This window comes from Nannospalax galili, unplaced genomic scaffold, assembly GCF_000622305.1.
Source record: "Nannospalax galili isolate Female #2095 unplaced genomic scaffold, S.galili_v1.0 scaffold645, whole genome shotgun sequence".
In the NCBI taxonomy this organism is placed as follows: domain Eukaryota; kingdom Metazoa; phylum Chordata; class Mammalia; order Rodentia; family Spalacidae; genus Nannospalax; species Nannospalax galili.
In genome coordinates this window covers 293,656-321,015 of record NW_008353556.1, presented here as the reverse complement: position 1 = coordinate 321,015, position 27,360 = coordinate 293,656, and the positions used below count along the sequence as shown (strand labels likewise).

The following is a 27,360-nucleotide window of genomic DNA, read 5'->3' as shown; positions in this document are numbered from 1 at the left end:
CCTTGGGCCACACACCGAGAGACACAGTGAGGACTCATATTTGAAATTACCCAGCAGCCCTGAGCATCTTTAAATGAAGAAATGCCTCATTTTTAGTTCCTTATAAAAGGCCACCATTAAAAAATCGGAGTGCTTCCCTTTACAGGGCGGCATGCAAAGTCATTGTTGATTTGCTCAAATGACTTGAACTTCTCCAAGGCATTTAGAAACCGCTCACTTTTAAAGAATTAATTTCTCGTTTTCCATCTGGCCAGAGTGTTTTCCTGACACAGTACTCCACATTGCCCTGCGCTGGAAGCAGCAACCGCAGCCAGTGCGATCAAATGTCAGGAAAGCGGTTCCCCAGCCCAGACGTCCTCAGTCTCTGCCTGCCAGTGGGCCTGAGTGCGGTTAAGGCAGGAAGTGAGCTTGAAGTGGAAGGATGATGTCACCCTGGAAAAATTCTGTCCGTCTACTTTCTGCCAAGAGCAAGCTCTGCTGACGCTAGGAAGTCACATATGAAAAGTGTGAGCATGCATGTGCTCGTGTGTGCTGTGTGTGCTTGCATGTTTGTGCGTATGTGCATTTCTATATATGCATCTGTGTGTGCATCTGTGTGTGCTGTGTCTGTGTATTTCTGTGTGTGATTGTATGTGTCTGTGTATTTCTGTGTGTGATTGTATGTGTTTGTGTCTGTGTATTTCTGTGTGTGCATCTGTGTGTGCTGTGTCTGTGTATTTCTGTGTGTGCTGTGTCTGTGTATTTCTGTGTGTGATTGTATGTGTTTGTGTGTGCACTTGCATGGGTTTCTGTGTGTACACTTGTATGTGTACCTGGGTGCACTTGTATGCTGTGTCTCTGTGTGTGTTTGAATGTGTTTATGTCTCTTTGTATTTTTGAGTACACGTGTATGTGTGTCCCTATATGTGCTTGTATGTGTTTACGTGTCTGTGTGTGCAAAAGCGTGTTTGTGTGCCTTTGCCTGTGTTTGTGTGTGTCTGTGTCTCTGTGCGTGTCTGTGTGTCTATATGTGTATTTGTGTGTGTCTGTGTGTGCTCTTGTATATGTGTCTGTGGTTGTGTGTATATGTGTCTGTATATAATTGCTTGTGACTATATGTGTTTGTGTATTGCTGTGAGTGTGGTTATGTGTTTGCCTGTGTGGCTGGTGTGTTTATCTGTCTGGGTTTGCATGTTTGTTAGTGTGTTTGTGTGTTTGTGTATGTCTGGGGGTGTATGAGTCTGAGGAGTGTATGTGCTTGTGTATTTGTGTTTACATGTGAGTTTTTGTAAGTCTACAGAGGGTGTGCTTGCATATGTGGGTGTTTGTGTCTGTGTGTCCTGGGTCTGTGTTCTGTGTCTGTGTGTGCTGTGTCTGTGTGTGCTGTCTGTGTGTGATGTCTGTATGCTGTGTTCTGTGTGTGCTCATGTGTCTGTGCTGTCTGTGTGTGCTTGTGTGTCTGTGTGTGCTATGTTTCTGTGTGTGCTATGTGTCTGTGTTCTTACATGAGAATGTACATATGTGTCCCTGCTTTTTACATCCCTTTTTCAACTCAGAATTTATTTGCATTTTTAATGTTTTTTGAAAGTTAACATGTTTCACTTTCTGCTTCACGTGTTTTTAATGCAACACTATTTACCAACAATACTATTTACCAACAACAGCTTACAGCTTGAGCTGGTCAGAGGAGACACAGTTCTGAGGGGCCGTCCTTTGCCAGCAGAATCACATAAACTCGCAGCACTGAAATCCAGACACATTTCCAGTGGATGCTGCCTTTGCTAACATGCCATTCTTCTCTCCCTGTTCTTTGGGAGTGTAAAATGGACCTGAAAGTCCCCCTGACACTGCCTGGCTGAAACACTCGGAAGACAGCACTGTGAAGACCTGGGGCAGTGGGAACCATGGCTTTTCCTTACGTGGCTGTGTCTGTGTGCTATGTCTGTGTGTGCTGTGTGCTGTGTCTGTGTGTGCTGTGTCTGTGTGTGCTGTGTCTGTTTGTGCTGTGTTCTGTGTCTGTGTGTGCTGTGTCTGTGTGTGCTGTCTGTGTCCTGTGTCTCTGTGTGCTGTGTCTGTGTGTGCTCATGTGTCTGTGTGTCCTGTGTCTGTGTGTGATGTGTCTGTGTGTCCTGTGTCTGTGTGTCCTGTGTCTGTGTGTCCTGTGTTCTGTGTGTGCTGTGTCTGTGTGTGCTGTGTCTGTGTGTGCTGTCTGTGTGTGATGTCTGTATGCTGTGTTCTGTGTGTGCTCATGTGTCTGTGCTGTCTGTGTGTGCTTGTGTGTCTGTGTGTGCTATGTTTCTGTGTGTGCTATGTGTCTGTGTTCTTACATGAGAATGTACATATGTGTCCCTGCTTTTTACATCCCTTTTTCAACTCAGAATTTATTTGCATTTTTAATGTTTTTTGAAAGTTAACATGTTTCACTTTCTGCTTCACGTGTTTTTAATGCAACACTATTTACCAACAATACTATTTACCAACAACAGCTTACAGCTTGAGCTGGTCAGAGGAGACACAGTTCTGAGGGGCCGTCCTTTGCCAGCAGAATCACATAAACTCGCAGCACTGAAATCCAGACACATTTCCAGGTGGGTGCTGCCTTTGCTGACATGCCATTCTTCTCTCCCTGTTCTTTGGGAGTGTAAAATGGACCTGAAGGTCCCCCTGACACTGCCTGGCTGAAACACTCGGAAGACAGCACTGTGAAGACCTGGGGCAGTGGGAACCATGGCTTTTCCTTACGTGGACAGGCTGCGGGCTAGGGGCCTCCAGCAAATGAGAAGGAAGACAGGGCACCGGAGGGTGGCTGGTCAGAGGAGACACAGTTCTGAGGGGCCGTCCTTTGCCAGCAGAATCACATAAACTCGCAGCACTGAAATCCAGACACATTTCCAGTGGATGCTGCCTTTGCTAACATGCCATTCTTCTCTCCCTGTTCTTTGGGAGTGTAAAATGGACCTGAAAGTCCCCCTGACACTGCCTGGCTGAAACACTCGGAAGACAGCACTGTGAGGACCTGGGGCAGTGGGAACCATGGCTTTTCCTTACGTGGACAGGCTGCGGGCTAGGGGCCTCCAGCAAATGAGAAGGAAGACAGGGCACCGGAGGGTGAGGTCTGCTCAGAGTAGGGCAGCACAGCGAAAATTCCAGGTAGACACTTCTGTACAATATCGATCCTGACTCCACCCAGAGCAAAATATCCTTCTTCATAGCAAGAGCTCTGACTGGGCTCAGCCAACGTTTCCTGCTCATTTCCTGAGCTTAACTTCAGGACCTAAACTGTCACAGTGCCATTCTAGTGAGTCTTGGGAGTTGGCTATATGTATCTTTAATCTCATCACAGCACATAAATCTCCTTGGTAAGGGACCTTGTTCCCAACATGTCCCCATCACATTTCTACCGCATTTAAAATTTTCCAAACGCACGTGCATGCATATGGACTGCAATTGAATGGTGTTTGCAAAAGGCAGCATTCTGTATCGCTGGAGGTCGCTGTGCAGAGCTTGCTGACTGCATTTTCAAGTCCTTTTCAGTCACCCGTTGGCCAATAAATCACACATTTCCAGTCAATGGCTTTAGTTATTGCACAGTAACCTGTGTGCTGGAATTTCCTGGCTCTTGCCTGCAGTTTTACAGAAGCTATGTCCTTAACCTTGGTTGTTAAATGGTGCTTTGGTAGATGGCTAATTAGGGGTTCTAAGAATAAACAAGATTCTTATATTCCCATTTCACTCATCAGCTATTTTACTGGGCAGTCAGGAACAGTTATTGTGGGGTCATAAAAGAAAACAAATGATCTCATCTTCATGGGTCCTTCAATGACTGGGAATCTTAATTACTATAACAACGCCTCACTTGGGGTCAAGAGTGTCTCCGAGGACCCTCACAGGAGCCTCCTGTGACATTCTTTCTCCTAACTCTCAAGGTGAGTAACTGCCATCACTCACCTGATCTTTACTGCCCTCCTGGCACACTGCAGAAACAGGCCTTAAATTCTCAAAATGAATGGACCATGTCAGTATTAATGTGCTTACCTTTAGATAAAATCTGAGCCTAAATAATTACCGAGATGTGTCTGTACAACGACATGCAGAAGCTTCAGATCCATCTCTTTCAAATTGCCTTGACCAGTTCAGACTCACATGGTCTCTGCCACTACAGACAACTTTGGTCACTGCCTTCAGCGTCTCTCTTGAACCCTTGCTCTCTGAAACACCCTACAATCATCCAATCCTTTGTTATTCCATTACTTAAAATGCTCAGGCCAGCAAGATGGCTCAGAGAGTAAGGTGCTTGCTGCCAAGCCCAAGGATCTGAGTTCAATCCCCAGGACTTCAGGGTGGAGAGAGAGAACTGCCTCCCACAAGATTTTCCCTGACCCCCACCATGGCATGCACATGCAAGTGTACACACACACACACACACACACACACACGCACACACACAAATATAACTTTTGTTTAAGCAGCAAGAAGACATGCTTGAGATGTAGCTCAGTGGTAGAGTCCTCACCTAGTTTGGGAGAGGTCCTGGGTTCAATCCCAAGTACCACAAAAACTATAATATACTGAACACTGGAATCATTACAAGGTACACAAAAACCATGAACCTGTCTTATCAATGGCTCATGGAACTATTTTTCCTGTGGATTTTGGCTTCACACTCCTTGAATGCTCTTCAGAAACAAAATTTATATAATTTTTACATAGTGAGAACAGAAATTCGGGGAGGCCACACTCTGATCAATCAGAGAAAGTATCAGAGTGTGTGAGAAGAGTCCTTGTTTCACAACTGAGTATAAAATCCTGTCAAATTTGGAAAAAAAAAATCAGTCGGGTTTCCCCTCCCAAGATGATCTGTTCGATGTTGAGGAACTTTCTACAGAACAGCTGTGGTAAGGGGCGTTAAGACAGCAATCTGCCTTCCTTTTGGTGCTGGCACCTGGCCTCTGCTTGAAGGCATGCCCGAATGTTAGACACAGCAACTGGACACTGCCATCCTCAAGGCTCACACTCGAGAATCGCTTACAAAAATAATTCTTGTAATGTTTTAAGCAAGTTTTGTGCTGACTTTTGTATTGGGCCACGTTCACAGCTATCCTGGGGTACGTATGCACCATGAGCTGCAGCTGTTTCCTGGGAAAGTCCTGTTTGACATGAGGAAGTCCTAACATCTCTATTGTGGGGCAGGGAAGAGAGTAGGTGAGGCCTCACTGAGTAGTGATGGCCCACACTCAGTTTTCAGGGGCAGGGGAGGGCTAGGAAGAAGCCCACTGTTGGCATTCTCTCGACCAGGACAGGAAGAGAAAATCAGTTGTCCTGGGCACCCCTGTAACTGTGACTCTGTTCTTAAACACCATAGCTATGTATAGAATTAAGAGCCTAGATTTTGGGCCATTGCTGACCACATCCCCAGGTGTGGGAGCACTGTAGCCTCGCCAGTAATAACAGATTCTGTTTCATCTCAGAGAAAGACTTGGGAATTTGGCAAGCCAGTTACATTGCCTCAATATATGAAACCTCACGCACCACTGAGCAACTTTCTCTACCTGTGTATGAGATACGGGGACTATTAGTCTAAAAAGAATGGCAACAGTTATAAAATTGGCCAGATGGATGTGCTCTGTCCAAACTGGTCAGTGGCCTCGATTGCGAATCCTGTGGCTGTTTGCCTGACTTGCTAACACCAATGTAGACCAGATGCTGGTCCAAACTCAACAACATCACTTGGTATTACACAGAGAAAGGAAGTCAAAACTTGGAGAGGGCAACGCAGCAGCCAGTGCATGATGCACATCTCATCAGGACAGGCGTCTGATGAGATCACTCAGTGGGACCCAACAGGCTCTGCTTTCAGTGTGATTTTGTGTTAGAGTTCTCATCACTGTGACCAAATACCCCGGAAAAGCAGCTTAGAGGGAAGGTTTATTGCGGCTCACAGCTTACGGAGGGAGACAGCCCATCCTGGCGTAGAAACAGGCAGCTGGGAGGAGGTGGCTGGAGGTCTCTGCAGTCGGGAAGCTCGGTGGACAGGAAGTATGGCAAGGCTGGCTGTAAAACCTCAGGGCAGCCCAGTGACCCACTGCTCCCTCCCCCACTGAAGCTCCTCCTCAAATCAGCACCAGCTGCTCAGAATAGGCTTTCAAATACCTGAGTCTGCAGGGGCGGATATTTCTCATTCAAACCATAGGAAACTCTAAAAATAGGCTGGTAAGAGAGGTTCTAATTTTTTTAAGTTTTCATTTATTATTTTTATTTTATGTGTATGTTTATTACCTTTAATTTTGTGTATGAGTGTATTGCCTGCATGTGTGTCAGTGCACCTGTGTCATGCAATGCCTGTGAGGGTCAGAAAAGCGCATTGGATCCCCTGGAACTGGAGTTACAGATGGTTGTTAGCTCCCATGTGGGTACTAGAAATTGAACTCAGGTCCTCTATAAAACTAGTCAGTGCTCTTAACCACTGAGCCATCTCTCCAGCCCCAGAGGAGGTCATTTTCATTCAAACCACCACAAACCTATTTTTGCTACATCCCTAGACTAACGTAATTTCTTACTTTATTCTAAATATATATCCTTATATTTACAGAAAAGTGTGCATTTCCTCCTCATCAAAGAAACTTCTTTAGGCAACAGATGGAGACGATTACAGAGACCCAGAACTGGTCAAACACAGAGACGAAGTGCCTCCGAGACACCCAACGCTAAGCGACACGTCTTCAATGCAATCTCTACATATAGGATGAAGGCATCTCTCACCTCTCACCAGAGAAGTTTCCTTATGCAGCAGACGGTGATTAATACAGAAACCCACAACTGGCCAAGGTGCAGAGAACAGGAGGTTGCAGAGTACTTATTCCTGAACATGACACCTGTATCAAACCTCTGCCTCCAAAGACTCGGGGATCATTGTGCAAGAGAAGCAGAAAGACTGTAAGAGCCAGAGACGGTGGATGATCAGAAGGAAACAGAGTTTTCCAGACAGCTGGTCAGCTACTCATGCCAGCTCACAGCAGTGGTGACCGATGCATAAGTCCTGTGCAAGCTCAAACCAGACAAAATCACAGCCTAGACATGGGGAAGCGGGTAAGAAATCTCAACCCAACCTAAAGAACTTTTGGCAATTGATGTCTGCCAGAGGGGGAAAGACTGTCTTATAGGGATGGGACTCTTGGTGGGCCCGGTGGATGGACCCACACTGAAGGACATTTGAAGACACAGATCAGACTCTATAGACCATATGTAGACACACACACATATATACATGTATATATACACACATATCTATAAATGTATATATACATATATTTGAGAGTACATTAAATTGGGTGGGGACAATTGGGGGGAGGTGCAGACAGGGAGGGGATCTAAATCCTATCAAACTATACTGCTGTAGTGTATGAAAATTGTAAAAATTCAATTAAAAATTTTTAAAAAGAGAGTTGAAGAAACTTATTTTTTGAATCTTGAAGAATTAGAGCTTCCCACTAGCCTTTCTGTTTTTAGTCTCTCTTTTCCTCACCACGAACTTTCACCAATATTGTTCCCAGACCACCATGGTTTTCTTTCTGTTGGTTTAATCCTAAGAGTATATTTATGTTTTGAGTGAGGCATTTATTTTTTAATTTTTGGCTTGATTTATTTTATTTTTATGTGTATGAGTGTTTTGCCTGTATGTATGTAAGTGCACCCATATTGTGCAATGCCTGCAGAGGTCAGAAGAGGGTGTTGGAGGCCCTGAAACTGATGTTATTGACAGTTGTTAGCCACCATGTGGATACTGGGAACCAAACCTGGGTCCTCTGAAAGTCAGTGCTTTTAACCACTGAGCCATCTCTCCAGTCCCAGGATTCATTTCTCAGGAAATTATTTTATCTATTTGTGGTTTTGTTCTTTTGTGGTACTGGGGATCAAAACTTGGGTTTCATACATGGTAGGCAAGTTCTCTCCAACTGATCTAAATTAACAGCTAAGATTATTATATATATGTGTGTATATATATATACACACAAGAACATACAATTAAATATGAATAACACGAGCTCAATCACAACTGGGATTTTTCTTTACATTAAAAATCATTTATTATGATTCTGTAGTTTTATTGTCAGAGTTTTCTATAGAAGTCTCTAGATTTCTCTGAATTCAATCATGAAAAGATGTTCTTTAAGCAAAATGTGCAGCTGATTTTTTTCAGAAGGACCGTGCTGGCATTTCCTGCCTATTTAACTCCAGAGCACAGCACTGCATGCTTTCACTGTCCAGAAGCTCACGCACCAGTGTTTCTCCCTGGCAAGTGTGTACGGTGTCCTATCTGACCAGGGTGCTCTTTCCCCTGAACAGGGACTAGGTGGTATATGTTCAGTTCCCTCCTTAGAGCTTAATCTAGCAATTTCCGGGTAACAGAACTCCACCTCCTTCCCCTTCCCCTTTATCGCATGCTTCAAATTTGATCTAACCAGGCAGGACTCTGAAGTCAAAGGAAGCTCTGAGGCCTAGGAACTCTGATGACTGCAATGAATGGTTAGGAAGGTCAGAAGAGGGGCTGGGGAGGTGACTCAGCAGTTTAGAACACTGGCTCTTCTTACAGAGGACTCAGGTTAGGTTTCCAGCACCCACATGACCACTAACAACATTCTGTAACCCCAGCTCCAGGGGATCCAACACCCTCTTCTGGCCTCCACTAGCATTGCATGCATGGGTGTAAACATACATGCTGGCAAAACACATACACATAAAAACAAATTCTTTAAAAAAGTAAAAAGAATGTCAGAAGAAAAAGAGAGAGGAAACCTTTGAATATCTTGCCTTGTGATGACACCAGTGGCTGGGAGAGTCTAATCCACAAACCAGCAAAGTTGTAGCTGGAGAAAAGACGTATGGTCAGCATACAAGGACATGCTAACAGTTGAACTCTGGACAAGGGAGAGCAAGTCCATGAAGTGAAGCACTAGGAATTACCCTGTCTTGATTGGAGACACCAAGTTTGGGTCATTTCACTAAGTCAGAAGGCATATAATCTCACTGTGAACTGGTCATTTATTTGGTTTTCTAAACTTAACAGATCTTTGGAAGGCTTGGTAGGGGCTCAGTGGGTAAAACTCTTGCAGCACAAGCATGAGGACAACGTTTGAGCCCTGGCACCCTTTAAATGCTGGATGGGAGTTGTGGCTCATCTGTCATCCCCATGGCTAGGAGGTAGAGCCAGGGACTCTTTCAGGTCAAGCTGGCTAGCTACACTAGCAGGATTGATGGTCAGCTCTGAGTTCAAGGGAGAGACCTGGCCTCAGTCCATAGGATGGGGAGCCATGGAGGAAGGCATCCACACACATGCAGACCTGCTAACCCATACTATTCACATCAGACACACATACACTTGCAAAAGTAAAAATTTTAAAAATAGGATATTAGAAATGCTCTATTGCATTTCTTTTTATCATTTGAAAGCTTCAGGTCCAGTAATATTCAAATTGGAAGTTATAGTGAATTTGTAATATTTTGATTCACATAGAGCATTTTTAAACTAAACTGCCATGGATTTAGGGCAGATTGTCATATAACTACTGTCTAATCCTGCTGACCCTTGCTCCCAAGCTTCAGGAGAACAGCACCCACCATGCAACGTTAAATTCCTAACACCCTGGTGAAGCTATCTTCGAAATGGCATATTTATGCTCAGAAAGGAGAAATCATAGAATACTAGTTATTTACATTTGTATCTTATCAAGTCAGAGAAGGAATAAGGGTTGTGGATCTACAGCTAAGATACTAGGCATAAAAACTGCTATCATATATTAAAATTTGCTTTAAAATATTAAGAGCATTTGAATAATTCTTAACACAAGAAAACTTCACATATACCAAGTATTGCAAACTTGTTCAAACGTGTTTACACAGCTGTAAAATTCCCAAATGAATCATCAGGAAAAGTAAAAACTATTTCCCCAAAATGAGGATATGGATTTCAAACGGCTAGAGGGAAATTACAGGGTCTTCCTGGATATGGTTTCACTAATTAATTCAGACAAGAGATTGACACCTCATCTGTCTTTCCCATCATTTTTCCTAAACTTCAGTATGCCAAGATGTAGGACAGTCACCATACATACAATACAAACACACACATAATATACACACATAACACACACGCAATACAAACAAAAATACAACATTCCACACAACACTTGCAATATATCCACAATGCACAGACAACACAAACACACCCAAAACACACATAATACACACACAACACACATGTACGCAGAACACACTCCCAATACAAATGCACACAATACCTTCATAACACACCTACAAACAACACAAACATACATAACACACACAAGCATGCACACACTTATGCAGAACAGACATAATGATGTAGTTCAAATGTTATTTATGCATAACTGAGTCTTTTACCCCTTATGGAAAATATTCAGTATAGTTAACTACATAGATTTTAGTTAATTCATTATCATTTAATATAGACATAGATTTACTATCAGCAAAGTTAATTGATAGCTTATGTAATCCCACCCCCCTCGACTCTCTAAGACAGGGTCTCATGTAATCAGGGAAGATCTTGAACTCCTGACCATCCTGCCTCCAACTGCCAAGGGCTAGGATAACAGATGTGAGCACCACACCCTAATTATCATCTGTACCAGTTTTCTCTATGGAGACAACAGGGATTGAAAACCCCAGCTTGACAAAACTATCCTTACTAGCAATCATGACCACTCCGTAATAATGACCAACTTTGAAAACATCTCACAAAACATAGAAAAGGAAAACAGTTTTTGCATTTTTCAAATACCAAGGTATACTCTATTTTGATTTAAGCCCCCTGTCATTGGAAGTTATTGTAAAACAAATAACTTCTGTTAGGGACACAGGCAGCAGTTAGCCAGGAGTGACCATGCCAAGTGGACTCAAGTCAAATTTGGGCTTCTGAGCATTGGAAGTAAAGTAATGCTGCAATTTGTCACTCTTTAATGAACAAAGTTACTTGTGAACTAAAATAATCTATCACAATCAAGTACATTTTTGTTTTATATTTAGCTAAGCAAACTGTTTAGGGTTGAGAAAACCCTTCAAGTCTAATAAAATCTGATTGAATGTTCCTGAGTTTGAAAGAAAATTTTCCTGTTAATTTTTGTTTTTCAAATTCATTGTAGTTATATTATTTTGAAATACATGTTTTGAAGGAACAAAACACAAATTAGACTCAATGGGCCTTTTAAAAGGAAAAGTAATAACAGAGAACATGAAGTCGGAGGGTAGTAAGGTTCAGTGGAGATGGGCGACGGGGTCTGAATGTGATCAAAATGAATGGAATTCTCAAAGAATCAATGAAAATATTTTTAGATCTTGACCCTACAACACATTATCTGGTTATTATCTTGGGGATTTGAGGCAAACGTCTGCACTTTGCTCATAGCAGCTATCATGTTAAATATTATTTGAAAACACTGGTTTTTCTCCTAGTTAGTCTAAAATTGCCACTGGGGTCTGCTAACTACCCTTCAAGGGAAGGGGTGCAGGGTCTATCCAAAGCCTTTTGTGGATGATAAGTGATTTCTAATCCCACATTATAGGTTAGACAAGGAGACAGACACAGGCAGTTAATAGTGAGCACAGTGCAACTCCAGCTGGGTGGGCTGAGACAGTGCCCCTGACTTGAGCGCACGTTCTTGGCCTGTCCTGTATCTCATGGCTTTATAATCACAGCTGGACCTGTGGATCTTTGCTTCTGGTTTTAAGAAAGGAGACTTGCAAACACACAGAACCAGAGAACCACATAGCTCCTGTAGCAGGTGGTTTCTCTGTGGGATCCCAGCCCTAGGACTGGTTTCTCTGACCTCAACAATAAAGACACAAATACAGGTTGTTAGCGCCTGCACCTGGCGCTTAGTACTGTCAGTAGTGGGCTGCAACACCATTTCCCCTCTGCCGACTGCTCTGGGGTACATTTTATACAGAAACTGGCCTGTTCAGCATGGTTTCTCACTCATCAGCCATGTGCCAGTCATCAGAGTGACCTCTGCACTGGGAGGGCGTTCTTATGTCGAGGTGGGCTGAAGTTCTTCAGGGCTTAACAGTGGTCATGGGACTGTCGTCGTGAACAGTTTAGATTTGGGATTGGTGCCACCTTCACAGAAAGGCTTTTAAAGAAACAAAATAGTGGGTTGGGGTTGGGACATAACACTTTACAAGGTGAGATAAAATAAGAAAATTAATCATTATTATACATAATCAATATATGCCAATAAAAAACTTTAAAAAAGAAAATCTTAAACAGTTAAATTATATTTACATATGTATAAAAAGTAAAATACATCAAAGCCAAGTACATAAGGATAAACACACAACTAACTCCACTCAGAAAGAGTTGCAGAGCTGATTGGCAAGTGGTTTTTTTTTCCCTGACTTCAAGCTGCCTTTAACATTCTCTTCACCTGGTTTTACTTCTTTTCCATTCATATTAAAATTAGAAAAATTCTTAAGCTTCTCTTGTCGTTGAGAATTTCATCATGTGTCTTGCTTGGTCAAATACCAAATATCCTTTTCTCCTGTGCTTATTATAATAATTAAAAAAGAATATTAGAACAAATACACAAAAAAGAAATCTGACCAAATAGAAATGAAGCAAATTGTCTTAAGTTGTTTAGTTTAATGCTACAACTCATTAAAACACAAAATTTGCCCTCCAGGTGTCTTATGCCAACGTTGTGACATAACACTTTTGAAAACAAAGCGCTACACGGACAGACGTGTATTCTGTTGTTGCTGACTGATGGCACAACTGCACTTCTAACGCTGTAAGGAGTACATCAGAGGTAGCCAGATCATGTGCAGTACTTTCCAGGAACAGCCGTCTCCCGTGACTTTTTATCTAATCAGAATTACTGAAAGCATTATGCAATTTATATAATTAAAGTGCAGCTAAGAGGCTTCCAAGCTACACACTAGCTGCTGTGATTTGATGTCAGTGCAGACCTGGATGCATCTCTTCATACCAGATTCTCATACCGAGAGCTCCATTCACACATTACTACAGGAGTACCCACCTTGCAGCAGTATTGTGCACATAGCACCATTACTACGGGAGGACTGTGTACACAGAGACCATCACTACAGGGGTATTGACTTCTCAGCAGTACTGTGTACACAGAACCATGCATTACTTCAGGAGGTCTGTGCACACAGAGACCATCACTGCAGGAGTACTGACCTCTCAGCAGTACTGTGCACACAGCACCATTACTAACGGAGGACTGTACACACAGAGACCATCACTTCAGGAGAACTGGCCTCTCATTACTCCCTCTGCATAGGCTGCATAGACTCTCTTACCTTGGCCTGCTTGTTGGCATCCATGGTCTCCTTGAACTTCTCCTGCACAGTTGCTGCGAGTTGACAGAGCAAGGCGCCATTATCCAATTTCTCCATGAAGGTTTCAGCTGTGATCTCTTTCCCTGAAACCCCACACAAGACTGTTACAAACACACACAAGAATGTTATACACACACACAACTGTTACAAACACACATGGCTGTTACAAACACACACAAGAATGTTACACACACACACGACTGTTACAAACACACATAACTGTTACAAACACACACAAGAATGTTACACACACACAAGACTGTTACACACACACACGACTGTTACAAACACACACAAGACTGTTACACACACACACTCAAGAATGTTACACACACACAAGACTGTTACACACACACTCAAGAATGTTACAAACACACACACACACACACACACACACAAGAATGTTACAAACACACACAAGAATGTTACAAACCCATAGAAGGTTACAGACATATGGATATGGTTTCACTAATCAAACACACACAAGAATGTTACAAACACACACAAGGTTACACACATACACACACACAAAAATGTTACAAACACACTCTCTTTCCCCAGCATGGGCATCAGACTCACACTGAAGGCACGATTTTTATCTGGCGTTTTTGCTCATTTTGACATATCTGAAGCACAAACTTATCATAAGAGTGACTTTGGCATTTAATGTTTTCCTTCCGTGGTTAGAACCTCAACATTTCATGTTTGCATAAGACAGTTCTAACTATACAAAACCTGTATTCCACATTAAGGGGGCAAATGGCGTCCTGGGTCAAACCCTCCTACCATTCGGTATCCCGAGGTAATGAAAAGCACCAATGAAGCTCAAAGAACCAGTCTTGGCAGGGACTGTGTATTCACATGGAAACAAAATAAAATCTTTCGAAACATTTTATTTATTTTTAGGGGTATGAGTGTTTCTTTTGCACGTATGTAAGGGCACCACAACCACGAAATGCCTGGGAAGCACAGAAGGGGCACTGGATCTCCAGGAACTAGAATTACAGGTGGTTGTCAGCTCCACCTAGGTACAAGAGCACCCAGTGTTAACCACAGCGCCATCTCTCTACACCTATAACACCTTTCAAACTACACCCATGCTCCCTCTGGGCATGTGATGACATGGACCTCTCTAACCAGTTCAGTTCTTATCCCCGGTAGTTCTTCAATCATCTTCTCTTGAAAAGCAGCACTGGTATTGCACATCTAGTATATATCTGCTTATAACACCAACACTAGAGTGCTTGCCTTGAACGGCACGTGCTGGTGAACAACTGCAATCAAAGCACTCAAGAGGTGGAGTCAGGAGGATCAGAAGTTCAAGATCACCCTTGGCTACACAGCAAGTTGGAGGCTAACCTGGGACACATGAGACCCTGTCTCAACAGCAAAAACACAAATCTAAACAAAACAGAGAAGGTTGAGGAAATGGCTCAGTCTGTAAAGTGTCTGATGTGGAAGCACAGTGACCTGACTGGGGGTCCCAGCACCCATGTAGAAATCACAGCGCAGTGGTTCAAGCCTGTAAAGCCAGCACTGAGAAGGTAGGGACCAGGATCGCCGGGGTTTGCTGGCCAGAGAGCCTAGTGGAATCTTTGAGCTGCAGGTTCAAAACCGGATGGAGATCAACAGAGAAAGACCACTGATATGGACCTCTGGCCTCCACCAGCTTGGAAAAAGAAACAGTAAGTGTGCATACATGCACACAAACACATATGCACATGCACACACAACACCATCCCCACACAAAACCAAATTCTCTTTTGTTCATTAAATAGAACTACGGTATATAAAAATAAATAAATCATTACTAGAAACTGGCCAAGGTCTTGAACCTCTATAAACAGTATCGATGTGGATTTCTTGATTAAAATTCGGGCAAAAATAGCGCAAAAGATAAAGTCTCAGTAAAAACCAAAAACCTTTTAAGAAATGCCCCTTCTGGCCAGTCTTGAACTGGGACTCATTAGGTCCAGGGCTCATTTCTTCCTCCCCTGACAGAGCTCTTCACGGCTTTGGTTAATGGTTTTGTAAGCAAGATTCACAGCTCATCATCCCTGCGCTGGACTGAATCCCAGCTAAAAGTCATGGGCTTCTCTTATATCGTTCTTACAACTACTTCCTCCCCTCTTCCTTCTGTGCCGGTGCTGCCGGGATCTTCCGCATAGACCTCATTGCTCAGTCGTTTACGGTGTGTAATTCAGTAGTGTGAGTATATTTAGTCACACCATTATCATCTTAATTATGGACAATTTTTATCATCCCCCACAGAACTCAATACCCTTTAGTGCCAGGATCCAGTCCTCAGCCAACCACGACAACAGAACGGCCCTGGCTTCCTTCCGCGCCCGCCCATGCGCTTTCCCACGCCCGCCAGCGCTGTGCTTCCCAGGCCTCGTTCTTCGCTTGCTTCTTCAGAGTTGATTTGTTTTAGCTGGCCTTGCTGTCCGCACCTTAAAAGTCAAAAGTCTTGGAGACTCTGACCATCTCTTTGCTGATGCCATAATCTTGACTAAAACCTTCATGTCTGATGCCTAACGTGCTAGCAAGAGCCAGGGCTTTTTTTTTTTTTTTTTTTTTTTTTTTATATTTTTTTTTTTTTTTTTTTTTTTTTGTCTTCAATGTCTCTTCCTTTTTAATTAACTAATTAATTTACTTATTTACATTCATTTACGTGTATGTTTTGCCTTCATGTATGTAAAGGTACCACATTCATGCAGTGTCTCTGGAGGCCATAGAGAACATCAGATCCTCTAGAACTGGAGTTACAGAGGGTTGTGAGCCGCCATGTGGGTGCTGGGAACCGAGCCCAGTCCTCTTCAAGAGCAGCCAGTGCTCGTCACCACTGAGCCATCTCTCCAGTCACATTCAGCTTCTCTTTCAAAGTACACCACACTCACTGCTTTGCAACAACACCGTCTTCTCTGGGTTTTTCTTCATTGAAATGTCTTTATTGAACAGCCTCCACCTCCTTCCTCCCCCTCCTCTATGCAGCATGCACTGTCCCCACACTTTATCCCAATAGCCAAATGCCTTCCGAGATGCCTCTGATCACCTTCCTAGCAGGATGCTCAATGTCTGCCCACACTCTCCCTTGACCTTTCCCCTCACAGACCGTTCTGTTGTTCCTGTGTGGACCCCACCGTCAGGCGTGGACCCCACCGTCAGTGTCCAGCCTGCTTTCTCCCCAGCCAAGTTCCATCTTTCCTTAACCGTTCACTACTCTCCTCTGCAGAGTCATTCTCTTGGATAGAATTTGTTTTTGGTGCATGTCAAAAACAAATTTCTTTTGTTTTTACAGGTGACATGTTTTGTATAAAGTTCTTACTTTTCTCATCATGAAATAAATCTCTGGAGATATCTTTAAAAAGTGTCTGTTCTGGATGACTTCCATTGTCCCCTTCACACACCCGGGAAGAGGGGCCTCAACTGGGGAATTTCCTCTATCAACTGTCCTGTGGGCCTGTCTGTGAGGCATTGTCTTGATTGTTGAGAGATGTGGGAGAACTCAGCCCACTGTGGGTGCTGCCACACCTGGGCAGGTGCTCCTGTATTGTATAAGAAAGCAGGTTGAGCACAGGTCAGGGGAGCAAGCCAGTAAACAGCGTTCTCCTATAGTCTCTGCTTCAACTCCTGCCTCCAGGTCCCTGCCCTGAGTTCCTGCCTGACTTCCCTCAAAGATGGACTGTCACTTGAAGGTGTAAGATGCAATAAACCCTTTCTTCCTCAAGTTGGTTTTGGTCAGTGTTTTATCACAGCAGTAGAAGGCAAACTAGAACAATCTCCTACAGGACTGGGGATGTCATTCAGCTCATAGAGTGCTCACCTGACATACCAGAAGCCTGGGGTCCAAACAGTATTGAAAACACGGGGTAAGGTGTTGCAATCTGTCATCCCAGCACTCAGAAGGCAGAGGCAGGAGGAAGGAAGTTCAAGATCAAGACTCTGTCAGTCAATAAATATAAATGAAATGTCAGAGCAAGTTCCAGGTCACCTGGGGCTACAGGGAGACCCTGTCTCAAAAAGACCAATATATATAAATGAAATTGCACCAGAGGTAATTGCACTGTGTTCGTGTGATCTATACCTGGTAAACCTCTGCTGGAAAACATGAATGAAACTTTGGGGGCTCACTCAGGCTTATTTGTTTTATCTTAAGAAAAATGCAAGTAGTCCAATTCCATGACCACATAAATATCATCCAAACGGAGTCCTGGATAAACTGTTTATTTAAACTGACAGTATCTAATATGTTTGGATTTTAAGCAACATCTGTTTAAAATGATTTTCATGCAGCTTGGGGGGAGGGTGTGTAAGAGGGAAAAGAAATCAGGTTTCATGCTCTCTGTTCCCTACTGTATAGTTCACGTTTTAGCCTCTGGTTAAGATAATGACTTCTGCAGGTGGCAAAGCATCCGTGGCACTAAGTGCTGACCACAGATGTTTGCCTGTGCAGAGCTGCTTTTATTTCAAAATTTCATGCAGTTAAGTGAACTCAGAAAGGGACATAGTTGTCTCGAAGCACAGAAAGCCAGCACAACAGACTGTGTGCTGGAGTCCCCGTGTCAGCCTGAGTGTGCTAATAAGAAAATTACCTTGAAAACAGGTAAGAAAAATAAGTGCTGCAAATAGTTGCCTAAAATAAACAGTTTATTGAGATGCATGAGAGTTTCAAGGTAAACAAACTACACTAAGTTCTTGAATGGTTTTACTGAATGATCCGTTTACAAAATGCTCATGTTTTACATTTGGGAGAGAACTCAGGGTGCTCTCACTTGATTGGGCTCCACGGCAATTTAAAGATTGCCTTTTATGTTAAGTGACTAGATGATTACAATAAACTACGAAGAATTTTTTACGAAAAAAAGAGAGTTTTCATTTTAAAAGCCATCCGTGATTTCCCAGACGCTGTGGTTCCCAGTTGTGCCGCTTTGGACCCATGGTTCTTAGCCGTTCTGGTCTCCATCAACACTTGAACAAAACTTTACATTGAACATCTGTATCCAGTGAAGACTAAGTTAGGTGTCAACTTTCAATTCTGTGTGTTTTATAGCTTGGAAAGGTGGAGGTTTCGGGGCAAGGCGGAGACCATTACAGACTTTATAGTTGAAATATCCTGCCTGAAGTGAACAGAAAATGCATACCTGAGAGCTTAGATTGAAAAGATTTTCATATGTAATATATTTTCCATCCATTAAGAATGATTAAATATACATTTTAAAGGTGCTGTATAAAGGTAGGAAATCAGTTATATATGTGTGTGGAATGGTATATTACTTCATTCACACAGTGTGAATATTAACATCAGCGTTTAGGAGGAAAAGGCAGACCAGGGTGCTTGTTAGTTGGGTCTGACCCTAACGATCCACAAGAACAGGCTGTGAGGAGCAATGATACCTTCCCAAGTAGAATTCACAAGGAATTAAGGACCTCTGTTGAACAGAATCAGATCTTCTTTATCTCGTGTTAGCGGAATTCACACATCAGATGGTAAACACTGAGCTCTAACACCAGAGCCTTATCAAGTTCTCAGGCCTACCTTTCCTAGGTCATCGGGAAGTGAGGGAGTAACAGATAACGAATGGACAGGACTAAATCCTCTCAGATTATCAAACTGCTCTGGCCTCTAAAGATCTCGAGGTCTTATTTTAATTTCCGACACAGTTGCCAGCTCTGCTTTTTCACAGCATCTACTGAGTTGTGACAGGTGGCTGGCCGGTGTGCAAAGACTCCAACTAAGCACTGCGGATGGTCACTGCCCACAGAGTGGTTAAATGATAGAAAGGAGTAAGTGCCTCAGTTCTGGGGTGGTCAGGTAACTAAAATCAGCAAGAATACATCTATGCACCAGTGAAGACCTTCCAAAACTTTGTGTGACAAAATTTCCATGAAGACTGGATATCGGTGCATTAAAAGTTTGATAGAAATCCCTTTATCTGCTAATGTGGTTGAGAAGGAATGTTTTTGTCCCCATAAATTAGCAGTACTGGATCCCCAAAGCTATGAGCATTATTCAATATTCATACCTGATTGGATACAATGTGGCCTGCAGGCATATGCATGGCACTTAAACTCCTACACAATCCTGGATCTCTCCTCATAGACCTGGGGAGGGGGTGTGGCTGTTGTACTCTTTGATACATAACAAAACTGATACCTGTGGATTGAAGAAGGCTTCCCTAAATGCTCACAGCTAGGTCATGGAGGACTCTGACCCCTTGATCGGGCATTCCAGGTTCAAAGTCTCTGCTCTCAGCCACTGGCCACTACTCTTGACAACTTAAACATTTACTGAATACACACTACTTCCGGTAACAATATGTTCTCCCTAATGAAGTTGTTTTAGTGTTGTTTTGTTTTCTACTGAAAACAGCACCTAAAGCTGTTTAGGGGAACCTCAGTTTGGTACTGAAGATAAATAGTTCTAAGAGACAAAGGCTTAACTCTTCCACCTGGAGCACGGCTGAGATCACCCTGACAGTTACCCCGCACTGTGGAAGAAAGCCGCACGGTTCAATTAGCAAAAGACTGCCTAGACACCGCATTGCCGAACTCCACTCCCATCCAAACCTACAGTCTTAATTTATTTTTCATACTAGAGAACTCGAACATGACTCATTTTCTGTTGTAACTCAAGGTATTCGGTATTTTTGACACTGATTTATCTTAGCTCAAATTACTCAGTGTGTCAGAGATTAAATTTTGCAAAGTGTGAGGTAGAAAATGACTCCTGACATTAGACCAGCACCTACCCAATGCTGATTCGTAAGTCCACCCAGCACGCAGATAAAAAATGGCAAGGTGAACTTCGTTGGAAAAGTCACTTTTTTTTTTTTAAAGCCCTGGGGGCTGGAAAACAGCTCAGCAATGAAGAGCTGCCCCTCCTGCAAAGGACCTAACTTTGGTTCCCAGTACCTGCATCAGGTAGCTCAAAATAGGCTGTAACTCCAGTTCCAGGGGATCTGATGCCCTCTTCTGGCCTCCCTGGGAAATGCACACACGGCACTCATACAGACACATACATATACACATAAAATAATAAAAATAAAATACAAGAAAAATTTTTTAAAGCATTAAGTGCTCTGAAAGGCAACAGCATGGGAACGCGAACCTGTTTCCTTAGACATCTCAACTAGGAAAGCACTGTGCTTCTCCAGGAATTTGTATTGACTTATACCAAGACCACGGGCTCCTAGAAGACAGGACCCTCATACAGGGTGCCCTGGAAGACGAAGGGCCACCTCCTCCAAACTCACCACAGCAGCTATACTGACAGCTCCAAAATACAGATGCTGAATTTTTAATGAGGATAATTACATCATTTTTTAACAATAACTGAAAATTGAAACACATACTGGTCCTATTAAATTGGAAAAAGCTAAATTTTCTTTTCTGTGGAAGTAGGTTGGGAGGGAAAATCATGGTAACATCAACTGTCAATGAATCTTCTAAATATAAGTAAAATTGATTCAGCATAATGGGACTTTTAGGGTACCTTATAAATTACTCAAAATCCCTGTGCAGATCCAGACACAGGTGCCTTCATCCTGAAGACCCACAATTTTTAATAAAAAAAAGTCAACTCTTTTTGATGATTGTCACATGATTATAAGTCTTTCTTTAAAGCAGAGTTTCATGTACTTATTATTATGGGATAGAACAAGTAGAAGACAGAGAAGTCACTGTTCATAGAAACTATTTTAAAACCCAACTGAAACAGGCATTTTGAGAAGATCTATGTCAGAACATTCACCGCAAAGCCAGTCCAACTCCCGCTCCACAAGCCCACACTCTCTACAAGCCCACACTCTCTCTCCATAAGCCCACTTCTGGGCACATAGTTAGAATGTGCCTAGTGTCTGCATCATGGGCAGCTGCAGTCATCGAGGACTATTAGTTTACTAGCATTCAAAAAAGTCATTAAATGTTTCCTCAAGATTGTCTGGCATAAGCTTTCAGTGTCCTGGTATGTTGTAAAGGTGGGTGGGAGCTGGTTTATGAGTAAGAAGAACAGAATAGGAAGCCTAACATTCAGAGGGAACATGTGTATTTAACATGGAGCAGGCCTGTCAGCACTGTGTAGTGGGAGGCACGCTCGAAGGAGCAGCAGACGGCATTTTCTTCTGAAGATAGTGGGATCTTAAGAACCCTGTGTTGCCTTTTCTGAATGTTTATCATAAACCTGGTCCATCACCCCAGCTATTACTAGGAAATGCACCAGAGAACGCTCCCCATGAGGTCAGCAGATACAGCTAAGGACGAAGGCAGTCACAACCATTGCACAGTGACTTTCTCATGAGTCTCGTGGGTATGTTGCCCTGAAATACATCGCAACTACACCAACCATACCCTCACTTCCAGTAGACACCTGCCACAACACAGCAGCACCTGACACTCTGATATATAGCTTTAGCTTGCCAAACAGCTAATCATCTCTGTTTAGCTCCATGCTAGAACTCTAAAATGGTATTTATTATTGCTACTGACTAAGCCAGAATACAGTATCTGAGAATTACAATATTGTCATGTGCATTGTGGATGTGAATGTGAATATTGTTCTATTAGCAAACATCATTTTCTTCTTCATCTAATCATTTTTAGCCTTTGAAACATCAAAAATAAATTAGCATTCTTTAAAAAGTACGCCTTCAAAATTGACAGTTCATATGTGAGGTCAGAGTCAGAACTACAGGAACTCATCACTTACATTTCTTCTTTATATTTTATGATTTTTAATTGTGTGTGTGCGTGCGTGTGTGTGTGTGTGTGTGTGTGTGTGTGTGTGTGTGTATATACAGTGCTGGGGTTATCCTGTGAGCTGCCTAACATGGGCACTAGGAATCGAACTTGGGTCCTCTGAAAGAGCAGTACGTATTCTTAACTGTTGAGCCATCTTTCCAACCCTTCAATGAGACTTCTTTTGAAAAATATTTTAAAAGCTACTATTAAGCATACTAAAAAAAGAGAAAGTATTATTCCATAGAATAGCAAAAAAAAAAAAAATGAAAGCTTCAGCATAGCTGGGACATTCCATTTCACTGAAGGATTTGGATACTTGCATGGAAACAGGCCCAGCACTGAGACTGTTACCAAGAGAGCTCTAAGTTTGAAGAGAATAAAATCTAAGACCTGAAAGAGAGCTAGTTAGTAAAAGTCTGCAAACGGTTCTCGGGGATAGACTAACAATTTTTAAAGGCTCATTTCTTATTTTTATCTATGTGTAAGTGCCTGTGGAGGCCAGAGGCATCTGATCCCTGGAACCTGAGTCACAGGTGGCTGTGAGAGCCTGATGTAGGTGCTGGGCACCGAGCACAGGTCCTCTGCAGAAGCAGCAAGTGCTTTTAATCACGCAGCCATCCCTCTGCCTCAATGATACACAGTTTTCAAGTTTGCATTTATGTCTTCTTTTCCAAAGCAAGTGAATACTAAGTGTAGCCGCTACATGGAAGAAAGTAATTTTACAGCAAAGCCACAAACGTATTCTTCTGCTCTGTCGTGTCTCCACTCTAAGACACATATTTATTTTTCTGTATATTTCTGCCTTTCTAAGACATGTTTATTTTATTCTCTCCATATGTTTCACCATTCAAAACAATCTCAGTGTTTACATTCCTTTCCAAACTGCCATGAAGGTGTTTCCCTGAGGTCTAGCATCTGTCTACCTCAGATGAATTCAGGTCAATTCAAAGGTGATAGTTACTACATCCTGAGACACATTTAGGGTTCCTTTCTTGAGAACGTTTCATAAATCAGTAATTTTGTTTGCTACAACTACTAATGTTTATCCAAACAGTCTTACTCTTCAAAGGTCATCCACTCCTATAATTCTTTACATGCTTATTTATGCATATTGATGACCTTGACTGACCCAAACTGGATCACCAGAGATGAATTTCCTGAAAATTTAGATTTGGGGAGCTGGAAAGGCAATTAGAGACCATTCCTTCTGGCTCCTCCATTTACGGCTGAGGACTCAGAGCTCAAAACAGATAGCTGAATGACTCTGGGCATGTTTCCTGCCGTCGGGACGGCCAGAAACTGATGCCAGGTCTCCTGATGTCCAGAGAGGAGCCAGGTCTCCTGACCTCTAATCCAAGCATAGTTCCATCACACACTGGCTCTATTCTTTGAGACTGTGTGGACCTGCTCACACTGATCATGATACTTTGTAAATGATCACATTCCCTAAATAGAACACCTTTGATGACCTAGTCAGAGACACTGGGTCATGTCTGTATAACCAGGGTATACTGAACTTAATCACACTTTTCTGCCATTTTTGATGACCTAGTCAAGGATACTGGGTGATGCCTGCGTAACCAGGGTATACTTTACTAAATCACACTTTCTCCCATCTAAACTTCCCCATGAGCCCTTGGTGATCACACTATAGGTTATAACTCCTTAATATCATTTACATAGCAGTGCATGATTTAGCTCTAGAAAGTCTCATAAAACTCTGTCTTTCTTTGACATGAGCCTTTGATCAGCTCATCCGGGATATCAAGCTCCTTCCAACCTGAGAACATGTTCTGCCCTCCCCCCAAATGTCTTATGCATCATCTAGCCTGCTGTTAGTCATTCTTCAGTTCTTGTTCAAATACAAGACCCTTAAAGAGGACCCCAGGCTCCTGGATGTTTTGTCCTGCTCGACCTCATTTCTCACTGAAACACAGTCTTCTAGTTTATGATGAGTCCAGTTAGTATGTTACCGATTCAATTGTACGGGTGTTTTGCCTGCATACATGTAAGTGCATTCATGTTATGTGATTCACAGAGGCTAGAAGAGGGCATCAGATCCCCTGGAACTGGAGTTATAGATGGCTGTTAGCCACCATGTGGTGCTGGGAACCCCACTGGGGTCATTTCCAAGAGCAGCCAGTGCTCTGAACTGCTGAGCCCCCTCTCTGGCCTGTTCCATTGCTTTGGAATGTGGAGTTTTTTTGCTAATATCCTCCAAACTTTGAAAGTAAGGCTGTGTTCATTTTTAATTATTACTTTGTGTTCCAGGATGAACAGACCATGTGTGGAATGCAGCAGCTATCTAGATTAAACACCTGGTCACAGGGCATCCTGCACGTACTGCTCAGTATCACAGCATACATGACTGAACCAAGACAGATGTGGCACAGTCATACTCCTGAGTCTGTTCCTTAAACCCTTGTATTATACTTGTGTGGACGCAGATATTCATTGGATTAGTGAATGAATTTATGCACAAAATAAAATTAACAACTTCACTGAACTTAAGAAATGGAATAACAACATATATAATATTAACTACATGCCAGGAACTGTGCTAAGTACTATACATATTTTAAATATTTATTTCTACAGCAAGCTACAAAACAGATACTATGATTAACCAAAAACGTGGCCAAAATAGGGGACATGATGAAGAAAAACTAAGTGCTTCCTCACAGGACAGGTTTTAAAGGAAGCAAATAAATACAAAATCCATGCAAAATTTCCCAACCAGGGTAAGCAGAGAGAAACCTTACGAGAGGCCCTAAGTGCTTTCTAATCTTTGCTAGATTCTCCTGAGCCTTTAGTCTTACCAACCAGAAAGTGAAGAACTGCCCTTTGAAGGTTTGCTTCCGTAGTAAAACAGTGTGGGTGGGACCCCCTCTGTGGAGGTTAAAGCACCACAGGTGCCCTCTTTACTTAACAGTCCAAGCTTATATCCTGCAAGCACCATAGGATCCTGTCCTAACGTTGGGAGATGATCTCAATGTATGGGGAAAACTACTACTGGGAATGGTATTGCCAAATAAACGCTGATCCTTTAAACATAAACCTGGAGTCTTCGTGGTTGAACTTTCACCCTCAGAACACGTCAGACAAAGGAAGAAGCAGCTTCATCACGCAATGGTATTTTTCTCAATAATACCAATAGAACACTGCATAAAAACAAAGGCCAATTAAAAAGAAAAAAAAATAGTTTTAAGACTGAATGACTCTGGTCAGGTCATTTGGACAAAGATGGATATTTTTGCTCCTGGGTTGAAATCCTCAGCACTTCTGGAAGGTGTGCTGGGAAAGTGGAGCAAAGAAATCCAGTTCAGAAGCTCGTCTCCCAGGGCTTGCAGCCTGTGAGCAGTGACTGAGGAACAGAGCGAAGTGCCCACTTGCAACACGGAGGAGCCAAAGCTCAGTCAGACCAGCACACTAACTGAATAAGCGACTTGACCGTGTATTTCCACATTTCAGGATGTTGGAATCACGAAACACAGCCAATGTCAGAGGCACTGGGAAATTCATTTAAATTTCCACAAGCTTTGGGTTTCCCAGATGAAAATTCCAAATAATGCAAGTCTTTCTTTCAAAGGTGTTATCACGTGTTTGGGTGAAGGACAGGATGAGAGGCTGTAACAGACACAAGAAGCCATTATCATTGCTCACAGACTGGTATCTTATAACCTTACCTAATAGATTGGTTAACCACAGGGCTAAGTCTTCTTTCATCGGTAGCAAATTGGCTTCATGTCTGCTGGCCAGCCACTGGCTGTACTGATGCAAATCGGACAGGCCAGGTCCACCACGCACCTTGGGGCTCAGGGAGCTGCACATCGTTTACCCCTCCTGATTCCTGCTGGGAAACCAAAGAATAACTGCTTTTCATACAGGTTAGAATCCCGCCAGGAGGACACTGTAATGAGGCTGATCCATGATCTTCTGTGGTGACATATCGGGTTATTAATTATTAAACCCATGAGGCACTGTTTGCTCTTTTTCTCTGGCCCTCTTGCGTTTGGACAGCCACTTGGTAACAACAGCAATCAAAGGTCAAGTTGAAAATCAAACAATACACGCTTAGCTTGTATAGAGCAATGTATTTGGACGGGGCCATCTGCTAGGACAGTAAATCCCACTTACCAAAACACAATAAATGTGGTTAAATTAAGATTTTAGTGTTCAGTTTGTTAATTCCTACCTACTCTTTAAGTTTTTTGGAACCAAGGATTTCAATAGGATTTAAGGGCTGAACTTGAGCCCTGACAGGATTTGGATAATCTACAGAAAGCACATTAACGTTATTCTTAAGACTACTTAAGAATGCTGTTTACTACTGCCCAAAAGAGTCAGCGTGGCACTCTGTTCTTCAGTGGTGGCCAAGCACTCACGCTTTTACATTTAAAGCATTGGGTATCAGGTGGACTCAGGGTCTACCACGGTTCTCAACGTCCCAGAAGATGAAAACCAGAGGGAATACTGACTTAAGCAAGATCAAACTGATGATCTCACAGTGGAGTTGGGTTAGAGGCTTGGCTTTCAAACTCCAGACCAGTACTCTTTCCATGAAAATAGATCCTGACAAGATACATTAATGGAGAACACATTGATAACCGAAGACAAATCCAGTAATTCTAAGACGTGCAGCCTCCAGTGGCCTTTCCTTCTGTCCTGCCTCCTCACTCCACAACTCTTTATGTGATGTGTAGCATGTTGAGTTTTCTTTCCAATCATTCTAGAATAGCACTATTTCAGTGTTTCACATGTGAAGTAAGGAGGTGGCCTAGCATGTTAGGGACCCCGGGTCTAATACTCAGGACACAGTAAGTAATTTAATTAGTTAAAATTATTTCAGTAACCTGATCACCTTTTGAAAGCACAATCCTCTATCTGAATTGTAGAAAAGGTATTTAAATAATTAAATATTTAAAGTACTTACATATATTGAAGTATTTAAATATTTAAATGCCACTTTTGTATGAAGTCCTTCTTTGTTTTTTATTGTTTTCGAGACAGGGTCACACTTAGCTCAGACAGGCCTCAAACATTCTCTACATTCCACGTGTCAGGAGTGATGTTGAATGTCTACCCTCTTGTCCCACCTCCTGGGAACTGTAATTACACTTACATACCAGCATACCTGGTTTATGGAGTGTAGGAATCAAGTCCAGGGCCTCTTGCATGCTAACAAGCACAATACCAGCTGAGCTACACCCCCAGCCCCATATGAATTATTTTTAAGACTCGAGTCTACAG

The 27,360-nt window shown here is 42.6% G+C and overlaps 1 protein-coding gene across 3 annotated transcripts in view; it reads right to left on the bottom strand.

Moving 5' to 3' along the window:
- The window catches only part of Gas2 (growth arrest specific 2), a 145,119-nt gene that overhangs the window by 110,168 nt on the left and 7,591 nt on the right, over window positions 1-27,360 (bottom strand). For 2 of the 3 annotated variants that reach the window (XM_029554839.1, XM_029554841.1), the window contains exons 2-3: window positions 25,797-25,960; window positions 13,333-13,454 (exon numbers count right to left, since the gene is read on the bottom strand). In XM_029554839.1, the coding sequence (XP_029410699.1) occupies window positions 13,333-13,454; window positions 25,797-25,941 (267 nt within the window). In that variant the 5' untranslated portion in view covers window positions 25,942-25,960. Of the gene's footprint in view, window positions 1-13,332; window positions 13,455-25,796; window positions 25,964-27,360 lie in introns of all 3 variants that reach the window. The other variant, XM_008850704.3, reaches the window with a different exon arrangement.